The following is a 14515-nucleotide window of genomic DNA, read 5'->3' on the forward strand; positions in this document are numbered from 1 at the left end:
ATGATTTTGGACTTCTATAAAATTGAGTCACGCTACTTCTAATTTAGTAGCATCCACAAATAATAAGATTATTTTAACGGGTTAGAGTCTTTCATTAAGGGGAGGATTAGTGAAGCACAAGTATTTTTAAACTCGTTATAACTTATCTATTTTGACTCGTTCAAATTAAATCCACATCAATCACTTAATAGTTGATACCCCCTAACCCAATAGGCAGTTGTCGTAAACCCTCTATAACTTTGATTACACATTTTTTTCATCTCAAAAATAAGTGTTATTGGAGTAAAATAATAGTTATACCAAAATAATTATCACTTTCAAAATTTAAGACAATAATTAGTATAGTAACTATTTCCAATTCTATTTTTATATACTCTCTATGTCCATTTTTAATTGTCCATTCTGAAAAATTAAGAGATAATTTATTATTCTGTAACTTATTATACTCTTATTATTAAATAATATTTATTTCTTAATATTTAGATGACTTATAATTAATAGAGGTGGTTTAACAAAATTATCTTTTTATTTTTTACTTCTTAAGGAACGTGTCAAGTCAAATATGAACAAATAAAAATAAACAAAAAAACTATTTATTTATAATATAGCTCAATATTTTTTATTTTTTAAAAAAAGCCATCTAATAAGTAGAGTCTAGAGATAGCTAATTAGAACGTGATTGCTTTTTTTTTTATAGTGAACAATATTTGTAATAATTATTATCATTCTTAATGAATGTGAAAAATATATATAATAAAAGACACTTATTTTGAAATGTTCAAAGCAGTAGCTGCTTCGTCCTTAATCAGAGGTCTCAGATTCAAATTTTGGATATGGAGAAAATTCTCTTGAGAGCATCATCCTTGAATGGATTCTGCAGTGCGTGATCCAGATTTAATCAGAGCTCTAATGTAGACTACAAACACCGAGTGAGAAAAAAAATAGTTGTTACGAATATCATTGAAGTTGGGATACAAAGCACTCATTTTGAAATGTTCAAAGCAGTTATTGTTTCACCCTTAATCTGAGGTCTCAGATTCAAATTTTGGGTATGGAGAAAATACTCTTGAGAGCACCATTCTTAAATGAGTTCTACATTGCGTGATCTAGATTAAATCAGAGCTCCAATGTAGACTACGAACACCGAGCCAGAAAAAAAAAACAGTAGTTGTTGTGAGTATCATTGAAGTTGGGATACAAAGTAAAATAGCACATTAATGGAGCAACGGATGAGAAAGGTCAACACTGAAAGATGGATGATAAATGGTTGATATATAATCATATGGAAGGAAAAAGAGAAACAAATCTTGTTTTCACTTTCACTAGATTTTAAAAAAAAAGTAACTCCACTTAAATTATACTGACATTTAAGGTGGTTTAGCAAGGTACATTCAAACTACCAAATATTGTTTGCATAAATTATGACCAAACACCATTTCATTTTCAAAAATTTCAAATAAATTAAAATAATATTTATAATAATATTTAATAACTCGCATATGACATCTAATTTTTAATATTATGTAATTGTATATTTATTTTGAGATATTACTCGAATTTCATATTCTATTTTTTTTTTCACAGACAAACCAGCTCATAAAATTCATTTTATAATTCAGAAGACTGACTGAAATATCTGACCCAAATTAATTATCTATTTTCTTGTATGTAACGTGAACTGAATTTTTGTAGTCCCAATCACCTTTTATTATAATGGAGACGTAATAGTTGATAAGTTAGAAAATTAAATGTCTGTCTAGCTAGAATGGACTTTTTTCTTCATTTTAAAAATAGTAAATTTCATGCATACCTTATATGGACACTTTAATTCTTTAATATATATTTATTTTTTAAGAATATATTTAACGTGTAGCTAATTTGTAAACATTATAATTTTAGCGTGTCAAGTTCAAAATAATCAAATAAACGAAGAGATATTTCATTGGCTCAACCTGTCACGGTGATCCGATCAATTAAAAGATGACATTTAATGTAATCCACTTATATTTTTGAATTATTATAATGTCATAATTACTTCTTATCTCAATAATTAGTTACCCCACTTTACGTAAGGTCACAACCTATATTTATATTTGAGAGGTTGGATACGATATCATAAATTTAATATTTTTCCGCCAATTTATATAATGATATTTATTTAATTTTCAAAAAATAAATTAATTTATAACTATATTAATGTTTAGAATTTTTTTTAGATTACAAAATTTAAGTTTCTCTTTTTCTTTATAAAATTTGTGTTAAGTTGAATATCATCATATAAATTGTAAGACCGCGGTAGATTCATTAAAAAAAGAAAGTTGTTGGATCTTCTACACAAAGTCAAAAACAATTAGACAAAAAACGAAATTCTGCACCATACCTAACCTTTTACGGTAACTGCAATACATATAAATGTGCAGAGGTTGAAGAGTCTCGTATCGAATGAAAAAAAGTGAGTGATTTCTTTAATATGGCATATGTAATATAATCCATTTTATGAGCGCGTTTTTAGAGTTTAGTTATATCAAGGTTCATTGTTTTCTATATGGTATTAAAACGTGACATATCATAATTGTTATTAGCCGATGATATATGGCTTTAGATTAAATTGTCATGCACTAGATGTGTTTACCTTGGGTGTGAGATTATGGTATTGAAGAATCTCACATGGATGTAAAACGAATGGATGATTTTCTTAATATGACTTAAACAGCTATTTCCACGTAAACTAACTTTTTGTGGTTGAGTTAAATTCATGATTTATTTTTTTACATTATAATCAAGAGGAAGAAAATGAAATGACTTTACGTGCTGGGAGGTGGGAACTAACTCAACTTCTTGTGTTCTTTAGGTCAAATCATGCCAACATTCCAAAAAGGATTAATTATATGCTAGCTTGTAATATTATGAATCTTATTAGATTTTGATATGTTCAAATATGTTCAGATATATATCTCGTGATAAATCAAACTTAGGTGTAATTTATTTTAATTATATTATATCCAAATGGATTCACATATATCTGAAATACATAGACAAATTTCGCTCGCCTCCTTTCTATCTCGCTCGTGTTTCTGGTATCACAGATACATGCGAATCACATCAAATACATGTAGTGTGATTCACATGTATTTGTGATACATAGACAAATTTTGTTCCCCTACTTGTTCTCGCTCATCATTCTTCCTATTTCAGTGTATCTGATAGAAAAAATATCTAGGTGTATCTGACTTGAAATCTGGTGCATGTGAAATTATTAATTAGTAAGATAAAATATAATTATTTCAAAATATAGAAAAAATTAATAAATATGGGAGAAATGTTTGTGTAATTAGATAGTTTCAGCTCCAAAAATCATGAATCCGCTTAAGTCAATTTGTGCATTTATGCAAGTATAATTCTCTACTTATTTACCCCAATTAGCTAGTATGATGCTTATTATTACTAGGCGTGTTAAAAGAATATGAAGAATTGATTTAACCGATCGACCTAATCAAATCGAATCGCTTTATGCAATTTTTTAAAAATAAATCGTAGACTTTTATTCAAGTGTATAACTGTCCCGAACGATTGGGATGATCTTTTTCATTTATGAAAAAACCCAAAAAAATTCCTAACCGAACCGAATAACATTACGTGTATGTAAATATATTTTTATATATTAACAATATGTTAACTTTTATATATAAATATATAATATTTCTCAAAATATAAATAATACCTAGGTCCTAGGCCTCTGATGACTGGACAATTTTGGGTCTTTGGGTCTTTGCTCTTTAATTAGCCTTTAATAAATTAAAAGTTTCTATAATAAATACTATATTAAACAATACGGCAAAACCTATGCAAGCACTCATATTAAATGTTTAAGATCATACAATATAGCAACAAAGTTTTACATTTTTTACTTATTGGTGAAGAATTGAAGTGCATCTTCAAGAACACATTTGCGAAAGAAATATTTTAATAATAATATATTTTGAGGTGATATTTTAAAAGTAAAAAAAAAAGAATCAAAAATCAACCGAACCGTACAGATAAAGAGAAACCTATACTATTGGAATGGTTTTGTGAAATCTATTTTTAGTTATACATTATAACATACCCAAAAAATTAAGATGATATAATTTTTTTAAAATAATCAACTGAACCATCCCATTGACCCCTAATTATTACATGTCAACATTCCATGAATCCACTAATTACTATTCTTAGCTATATCTTTCTTGTCCTCCACAAGATTTTGTTTTTCCTTTTCCTCTACAACATTTAGTTAAGTAGTGGACACTACAATCTTTCTATTTCTTGGACAATTACCAGCACTTGGAAAAAAAAAATCATACTTCCTCAGTCTCAATTTATGTGACTTACTTTACTTATTGGTCAGTCCCAAAATGAATGACATATTTCTATATTAAGTAACAATTTAACTATAAAATGTCTATTTTACTCTTAATGAAATGATTTACAGCCACACAAATTTGTATCATTCATTTTGGATCACAAATTTTAAAAGTTTTCTTTTCTTTCTTAAACTCCGTGCCGAGTCAAACTACCTCACATAAAATGGGACGAAGGGAGTACTATTTATTAGCATCATGATCTCATAGAATAGAATAATTACTGTTTCTTCAACTTCCTATAGAATATCTTTTAAAATAGTTATCCGCACTAAGTTAGTATTAACCAAAAAAATTAGTATAAATTATAAAAAGAACACAAACGATTTTTCTAGGTTGTTCTCTAATAGTTGTTTGTTATGAAACTTTATTATATTGTTCTATATTATTTTTAAAAAAAATAATTTACACCATTAAGTGGCGCAATCCTCCATTCAATTAAAAATTAAGTTATTCGCCTTCCTTCCATTTCGCTCCTCACTCTCACCTGTATCTGGCATCCCAGATACATGCAATCATACTAAATACATACAAAAGGTTAAAATAATATAGTTACTTGAAATTGAACTCAAGTAATTTTTATGACTTTGAACAATTTTACCACTTGATCACACATGCTCTTTGATAAAATACTTTTATCGTTTTAATTTATATTCTTCAACTACAATTTTGCATTTCAAAAATTGACCATATCGGGATATCCATAGAATTTTGTAAGATAACTAGTAAAAAACGAGGGACTGCAATGGTTTTCTTTAAATAATATTTAAAATTTATTTGTATTTTTGCTCGAAAAAACCGAGGACATAATCAGTTTTCTATTTTTTTTATAAAAAAAATCAATGATAATCACTTTACCCTATCAGTTTTCTATTATACAAATTGAATAAATTCAGAATTTGTATAATTCGGTTCCTGATTATATAAATTCAAAATTAGTATATGCTTACCCTAGCTATTTGTATATGATTTATAAAAAAAATTCATAATAAATTACCATGTTTGTATATTGGCAAGTGAAATATACAAACAAAGTTCTGAAAAAGTCTTACATGTATAAATACAAAATTTGTATATACTTACATTGTTTGTATATTCACAAGTCAAATATACAAACGGGCAAGCGAAACACACAAACCGCAGCCTCCATTTTTATATACTTACCTTGTTTGTATATTTGCAAACGAAATATACAAACTGCAGCCTCCATGGCAAATGAAACTAAAAACTATAGCTATAGAGCCTTATTATAATATATATTATCTTTGTTATTTCTAAAATTTTCTCCTCTTAATATGTCAATTGCTCCTAACTTGGAGTTGAGAAAAAGTGGATCAACATAAACCAGACCAACTAACCAATTGTTTGACAGTTTCTGATAGGTTAATTGGGCTTATCTATGTAAGCCCAAATTGAACCAACCATTGAAATGGATTAATGTGGTTTTACCCAAATTTATTCAGAAAGTGATTTATATCTAGCCCAAACTTGGAATTAAGGATTTGATAGTTACACTTAACACTTATATATATACCTTAAATAAAAGGAAAAACTACATAAATCTCATAAAACTAATTACATCTTATTCCAGAAGTTTTCCCAATTACAAAAAATTCCTAATTTTTCATTGCTCTCAGATATATTCCTTGGTTGTATGATACAACAAATGATGCATTACTTAATGATAGGGATATATTCGAGAGGGGATAGGGATATATCCAAGAGGGGGATGTATGTATCCAAGAGGGAATATGGATGTATTCGAGAGGTGATTTTTGTAATTTTTTAAAATTGTAAGAAATTTTAGAGATTATGATATCTTAAGTTATGTAATCATGTTATTTTTTCTAAATAAAAAAAAACACATGTTCAAATGCTAATTTTATCTCATAATCTTAGAATCACGAGATAAAATCACATGTCAAAATTTCTACTATTTTTTTTTTACTTATTCTGCACCTTGAATTGTAATTTTGAAACTGAATTAAATCATAACTCACAAATATAATTGCATCACAATAATCTCCGCCAAATAGTCATGAATTGCAACAATGGTCCGTTGAATTAAGTTCAAGAATAGTCCCACATCTTAGGGTGTGGTTGATACGGAGAAAAATATTTTTAATGAAAAATACATTCCTTCTTAACGAGCACACTCTTAATTGAATGCATAATAAACGCAAAATAAACCAACCCATCTCCAAAAAAAATTGCAAGTTGTGTGACACTCTTAATTATATGTTTATCAATCAATGTATCATGAATTGATATTGACATAAAAATTATCTTTGGAAATTTTTTTAAAAAAAAAAACAAGAAAAATGAGAGGAAGTAGTTAGAGGCCCAACTATATTTCCAATTTTTCTTTTCTAGTTTGACATTTGCACATTAAATATATAGTTTTTTGAGCATATTTTGTGATTTATTATAGTTTATAATTGACCAGGACTATTAATTACCAAACCACGAGCATCGTGTTTTAATTTAAAAGAAAAGAATAATAAATTTTACACCTAATCAGGATTACAGGAAAATTAAATTTTACACCTAATCAGGATTAGGAGATTCAAAACAAATTTGTCCATAAATCATACAACTCTATAAACTTTCTAGCTTTTCTCGTTGTTTACGATAAATTTCAAGCTCAAACTACAACTATTTATAAAATATGAAGAAAAAAAAATTATTGATGAATATTTGTGAGTACAATTATGTTTGTTCGTTGATTTTTTATTCAGAATTTTGTTTGTGACTCAAATTAGTAGCTTCTTTATACCTTACGATTTGGACCTCCTTACAAATGTATTTGATCAGTAGAATGTCGGGCAACAAAAGACAATATTTGATGTCTTGATCTCTTTATGAATATTTCAGGAATTTATCGAATTTTGGTGTCCATCGTTTTCAGTTGAAAATGCTAAATTTCATCACCCAAAAAATGCATTAAAAACATTATATTAAAATAAAAACATAAAATGCGGTCCCCTTTTAGTAAAGTATTATTAACAAATAAATAAATCAATAAAAACACATCACTATCTTTAGACTTAGCTAGAAATCACGCATGCTACGTATATACACAAAGATAAAGACAACAACCAACACCAAACACAAAACAAAGAAACAACATAACATGAAATAAAACTAGTAATGTTTTTTTTCTTCTCTTTTAATGGGTCGTATGCATCATGAATCCGAAATAACTATTGCCCAATACAGATACCAACCACCATTCATCAAAAACCAAAAATAACACCGAGTGTTTCACTAAATTCATGTTACCTTCCACCGACATAATTAGGGTCAAATTTACAGTTTTGGCTATGGATTCTTCATAATTCAGTAATTTTGACTCACATTCTATATTTTTACTTTAAAATTAACTTAATATGTATAAATAACTTATAAAATCTAGTAAGTTGGGTTTTCTAGAATCAAGGACTCAAACTCAAAATCTTAATTTCATCTTTGAACACAAATACCGAGTAAATTTGCTCACGAAGGCCTAAACAAATTTTTAAAAAATCACTTATTTTTTTTTCTTTCTCTAAGGATGATTTTCACCTGCTTCATTGATCGTGCCTTCCGTTAGGTGCAACTAATAATGCTTTACATGCCAAAAATCACCATGATTACAAGCTAGATGAAATCATTAACTAGTTACACATGAGATTCTCCAGCTTTTTAACATAATTGGTTTATATACCAAAGTTTTCAGTTTCATAATAATTGCTCTTTTGTTGTTTTATTTTTCACTTCAGTAATCGTATTATTTATTGTTGTTATTACTTTACTTTACGTACATACTTAACGTATGATATGTTTTACTTGAGTCAAGATCGATGTATATTAATAACAATCTTTCTATCTTCACAAGATAAAATTAACTGAGATCGCATACACATCACCCTGTTCAGACCCGACTGATACAAAACACATGATTTGTAAGTAACATGACATGATCAAGCAAAAAGGAGCAAGAAAGTGATAGTTGGGACCCAAATTACTCACCAAATATGCACTTGGCCATATACACAGCTAAGACATGAATGAGACATGTCCACAAAATTTCAATATCATAACCAGTGGTTCAATGTCTGTTGGCTGTTGCTATCTATGCCTTATCAAATGTTACATAACTTCTTGTCATTATTTTTCAAAAGTTCTCTTATTCTAGTTTTTTTTTTTTTTGCCCTTTGCTTAAAACACCCATTGAGCCCATGGAATAGCCAACTTTAACTGTGTTTTCGGTACGAAGTTCACTTATTTTCTTGTGTTCGATATGCAACCAGATAATATTATGAGTTGGGGTGGGTGGTTGTAGAGGTGGAAGAGGAGACAAGCATTTGTTTTCCTACTTTCATTATGAAAGTTATTTCATCATTTTCAAGATACTCGTTTTCCTAAATATTGTAACACAAAAAAAACAAGAAAATATTTTCCTCTGTATCGAACACACATCCTGAGTGAACAATGCAAGGATGAGCAAAACTAAATTTATCACATAACTATCACTAGCAATTACACAAAATGTGTTCACGTTGCATCAAAAAACAAGGTAAAAACACACAAAATACAGTTCACATTAGCCATTTCGAATAAACGATACGAACATAGAATGAAACTAGAAACATTTTGGACAACAAACTTCAAACCATGAACACATGGTGGAGTAATTCTTTAACTTGTTAAGAAACAATAGCAGAGCATATACATAATGCAACAGCTAAAAGAAAAACAGCATCGCCGCTACAATTGCTGCCATGAGACAAGGAAAACAGCAAATGGTTGCAGCTTGACAAGATTACGCGGAAAAGAGCAAGAGAGTGCAGCAAGCACAACAACTTCCAGAGGATCCTAACTGAGGTATATGTCATCAACTCGTTAACTGGGAGATATGAACGAGACATGACTAAAGACTTCAAAAGCACAGCTACTGCTTCAATAGAATGATGGAATTAAGAAGCCATAAGGGGCTTCGATCTGCATTTCTAGCTTACAAGATTCAGGGAAGTGCTCTTTACCACACGACGCTTGAGCTTATTTATTCACAAAAACTTCAGTCAGAACATTATGTCACGAGTGCCAATACTACTAGTACTCGGACTAGTATTAGCAGGAGCATAGAAGCTCAAAGAGTATCAAGTCCTAGAGACTTGGCTTTCACCTTCAAAGATCTCAAGTAACAGATTGCTTCATCAATGACATCCATCGAGTCTTTTCCTTTCCCTCCAGGGATTATTTTCTGCAATATGCTTATCGTCTCGAGAATTTGATCTTTTCTTGGCCTCTTTTTCCCAGATAGAGAAACCAATTCTGAAACTTGATTATTGTGACTGTTCCCACAACTGGATTCTGCATCATCTTCTACGTCGGAACAAGTAAAGGGTTTTGCAGACGTTGCAGTATCCACGAGTGATGGTATATCGCAGCCACCATCTAACTGCTTACGTCTTTTGCTTGGCCATTCTGAACTATTTACTTCTTCACCCATCTCGTCATGCCACGATGGTAGATCATGAGCTGTCATAGTACTAGGCGAGTGCCCTGTACTCACTTCATCACCGTCCTCCGAATAACTATCATCGTCATCCGAGTAGAGTAGCGCATTCAATTCTTCAGTATCCTCGTGCAATTCACTTTCTACATCATCTCTATGATTTTCTTCATAATATTCACCACCGGAGTATTTTTCAGATGGATAAATTCCGTTCCCTAAAATCTGTTGGCCTTCCTTAATCAGATTACAAGGTGCAGGGGATTTTGGATGCCAAGAGGGGAGGCATTGCACAGGAGTACCATTTGGAGAACTGTAAAGTAAAGTTGTTTGATCACCAGATTGATCAAAAACAAGAAATCTTTTCTGCGCAGATCCGGGGCCAGCATTGGCTTCTTCATTTACTCCGGAATTGTCAACTGACTGAGGAGCAAACTTCTCTTTTGATATAGTGCTCAAAACAGGAGCAAAACCCTGATGCAACTGTGGTAAACAGTATAACCAATTGTGAGCTTCAGTTGGTTGGCTTGCCTTCGATTCTAGCAGCCCGGAAAACGAAAAGGGAGAATACCCTTTTACTGGAACCTCGTTCGCGTACGGAGGCATGTAAATAGGAACAGAATTCTGCTGCCCAATATTGAGTCCACGACTAGATAAGTTCGAATGGGCAGATTGCAGATCAGGATACTGGCGACGAAACCACGATACAAAGTCTCTTTCCATTCAACCACAACAATCACCTGATGATCAAACCAAATAACATCCAATAAACCAGATGATCCAAATATAAAAACTTAATCTTCAAAACAATACAATTTTCCAAGAACAGCGAAATTGCAAAACTTACCAGTTCTAAATAACTCAGGTAATACAAATTGCAGATAATTCCTTGTACACTTGAGAAACAACAGAAAATCCAAAAAATTCCAGCTTAACTAAGATGCAGCAACAAGAAAGACGAAAACTACGTGATAGGTTTCAACAACTGTCGGAAATATTCAGCCTGAAATAAACAAGAACAGAAATAAGCTTTCTTCCACAACAAAGTACAAAAAAGGGCAAGATCAAGGATACAACAAATACAATAATGTTGAAATCTTAATTCAAAATTACGAAACATGACGAACGCTAACCTGGCAATCTTGAAGAGGTTGAAAGCATGCTATAACTCTAACAATTATGGTGGCACACCCCGCAATTCCATTTTCATGTTTTAATGCCCGAAATCTTGTCTGGCCAGCTGCTTGACACACCATAACTACTTGTTCCAACCCTTCCACCACAATCTTCCACCAGAACAATCAAAAAGACCAGTGATTTCAAACAACTCCCACCAGAAAATGCTTGGAAAACAATACTACTTCGCACGAATCTTTCTGATAAACTCAACCTATCTCCTAGAAGAAATGACAAAGATAACTACACCCGAAATTATCTTGCAACAGCAAACACTAATATCCCCAATTCAACAACAAAGTTCTGAAGAGGAATAGATTCTCAGCTAATCCTCAGAACGTAACACGGTATAACGATGAAACGTGTGGATCCCATGGAAGATTACTAACAAGAATACGAGTTCTCGAGGTTCAAAAACTGAAAAACTAATCAAGATTTCACAAATAAACTGTTTTTTTTTTCTCAATTCTACAGAATTACATGACAGTACAAGTTCAAGGAGATGACTTTCCGATATACATCAACAGATAGACAGCAACACAGCATACTGTTCCTCAATTTAGACAATAACCTCAAGACTACTGTTTTTCTGTGCTTTCCACCAACTCTTAAGCTCCTGTAAACAGTACCACAAACAACATCAGTTTACAAAGTCAAGAACATCATATGAAAGCATGTTATTGAAAATAAAAAAGTTAAGAATCTTGTAATAGCACGCCTGATTAGTGGGATAATTGAGGGGGTGGGGTAAATTATTACTAATTAGAACAAAGATTTGTACTTTTTTGCTTTTGGTTACTTTAATCTTTGTTTCAGAGATTTACCAGTCATAAATTAAGGCAGTACAAAAGTAGTGTAAAAATTGGATCTTGGAAACATCAGTGTGAATAAGTTTTCTAATTTTTGTCAAAATCTATAGCACAATTTGTAGTATTTAACATAGATCTTAGTGAAAAATACAGCAGAAAATGAAAGAAAAAATCCATAAAATTCAGAATTCAGAACCCAACAATCAAAAAACAAACCCCATGTAATAAAAAACTGATACATAGCAAATAGACTAAAAGAAAATAATCGACAGTACATTATCAAGAAAAAGGGAAAAATCAGAAATTAGGAACTTACAGTGAATGACAATTGCAGAAACAACACCCAAATTGAGTATAATTAAAAACCCAGAGAGATTTTTGAAGGTAAGAGATTAAAAGCAGAGTGAGTTATAGAGAGAGAGGAGAAGTAGAGTACAGTCAAAGATAAGGGTGGAGACTAATATAGACTTACAAAAATGATGAAAAAAAAGAAAAAGAAAATAAACATTTTAAGTCCTTGTTTTGTCTCCGTTGATTTGGAGGGTGATTATCCGTGTGGATGACCAAGACTACTGGTTCCTCCTCAATGTTTTCTAAGTCAAGTTTGTTACATAGAATTTGCCTGATACGATTTATATGTGTTATGTGGTTTGCGGGCTATTATAAAGTGAAAGTTTACCCAATATGTCCAAAGTGCTCAATCGAATGATAGAAGTTGTGACAAAGATTGTAGTCGTTGCGGGTTATTCTATTTTTAAAAAAATAAAAAACATTTTAAACTTTGGTTGCTGAAATTAATTGCTTTCATGCGTGCGAAATGCACGCTTGGATTTGTGTACAATCATATCACCTTTAATTTTTTGTTTTTTATTTTTTGGTCTAGAAGGATTCCACTTGTTTTTTCTTTCTCTAAAAAATAGATCTAAAACATTATTTGGTCATATATTGAACTAGTTTTATTTATAAATTTTGGAAGATGATTTTTCAAGTTAATTGGAGCAAAGTGTAGGCCAATTAAGAACTCTCAGATTTAAAAGATGAGAGTTGTGGAAATAAGAATGTTGAGGTGGATGTGTAGGCATAATAGGAAAGACAATATTAGAAATAAAATATTCGGAACAAGGTTAGAGTGGATTTCGTGATGGACAAGATTAGGGGAAGTGAGATTGAGATGGTTCATACATATGAAGAGGAGATGTGTAGAAGTCCTAATAAGGAGGTGTGGGAAGTTGTCAGTGGTGGGATGAATGAGGGATAGAGGTCGGTATGGGAAGTTCGTTGCTATGTCTACTATACGTTTGTATGTAGTTTTTAAAATTGTTTGGTATGAGTTACTTGTGTCAGAATTTTTAAGAGACAGTCTCTCTACCTTCACGAAATAGAGATAAGATTTATGTATATCATATTATTTCCAAGCCTCGCCTAATGAGATCAGACTAATATTGTGGTTATTGTTGAAAAATATTCACCTTGCTATCCTTCAATTTTTTGTATGTTTTTGTTTACGAAATAGAGATAAAATCTACGTACATCAAATTCTTTTTGTTACATGCTCTCGAAACCAAACAAGACTAAAAAGAACATAAAAATTAGTGGCATTCCTATAAGTGCTTTTATTTTGTTTCTTCAAGACAATAAAACGAAAAAAACATCCCTTTCGAAATCTCAATTTTGATTTAGCATCAAATATCGCTTTGAAAGAGCTTCTTCTTTTTTGGTTATAATGCTTTTATTTCTTTTAATGACCGATATATCTATAAATTTTAGTACTACTAATTTTTCACCTCTATAAATTGAATTTAATGCCCCTTTTTTTTTCCTTTTCTTTTATAAACCCTTTTTTGGGGGTAATTCTACCATTGAATTAGCAATGCTAAAGGGGGAAAGTATCCAATGTGGGAAGAGAACACTCAATCATTTGAAACTTGACCATTCAAACCATGAATGATACAAAGCACAATGTAGGCCCCCTCTAACTAGCTATGGCTACTTGATTATCAAGATTCAAATATTATTTCAATCCACTAACATACTCTTTAACTTCAACTATGAACAAGGGTGTGATGAACCACCAAAAGTTAGGGCAGGGTGATAAGCATCTCTTTATTCAAATTTTAGTGTATGAATTTCAAGAACGAAGTTAATTTAATAAGGAGAGTTTTATCTTTTAAAGTGAGACTTTCTAACATTATTTTGAATTAATCAACTTTAAAATGGAGATGGATTTACATTTTTAGCTCTGTGTGTCCAATCTTTGAAACTTTAGTATTGAAATTTTCATATTTTTAGAATTATGGATTTATGTATATACTATCTATTACAATTTTAATGAATTTATATACATAAATTAATATTATTTCACATGAAAAAGTATTGGATTTTAGATGAATTTGCTATATAAAAGTTGCATCTGTCCTTGTTCCAAAGCGAATATCGATCACTAGGTGAAAATATAATTTGAAATATTCCTTCACGCTTAATTAGACGTTATTAACTAAACTACTGTAAATGAGGAACTTTTCAATAAAATAATTTTACACCTTTTAGTAGACTTGCTTAACTCGAATTCAAATTAATCGATCTACTAAATTTTGAATATCAATAATTGATTTTAAAAAAAATGAGGGGGGGGG

At 30.7% G+C, this 14515-nt stretch overlaps 1 protein-coding gene across 1 annotated transcript; it reads right to left on the minus strand.

Annotated features, from left to right (window-relative positions):
• Window positions 1-8961: 8961 nt before the first annotated feature.
• Window positions 8962-12332, minus strand: LOC102580956 (transcription factor bHLH145-like). Its single transcript, XM_006366354.2, has 4 exons — window positions 12199-12332; window positions 11031-11689; window positions 10745-10900; window positions 8962-10637 (listed from the first exon to the last, which is right to left on the minus strand). The coding sequence occupies exon 4, from the start codon at window positions 10618-10620 to the stop codon at window positions 9532-9534; it is 1089 nt and encodes a 362-aa protein (XP_006366416.1). The 5' UTR covers window positions 10621-10637; window positions 10745-10900; window positions 11031-11689; window positions 12199-12332; the 3' UTR covers window positions 8962-9531.
• Between the last annotated feature and the right edge of the window lie 2183 nt (window positions 12333-14515).

The sequence above is a fragment of the Solanum tuberosum genome, unplaced genomic scaffold (genome assembly GCF_000226075.1).
Source record: "Solanum tuberosum cultivar DM 1-3 516 R44 unplaced genomic scaffold, SolTub_3.0 scf00561, whole genome shotgun sequence".
Classification (NCBI taxonomy): Eukaryota; Viridiplantae; Streptophyta; class Magnoliopsida; order Solanales; family Solanaceae; genus Solanum; species Solanum tuberosum.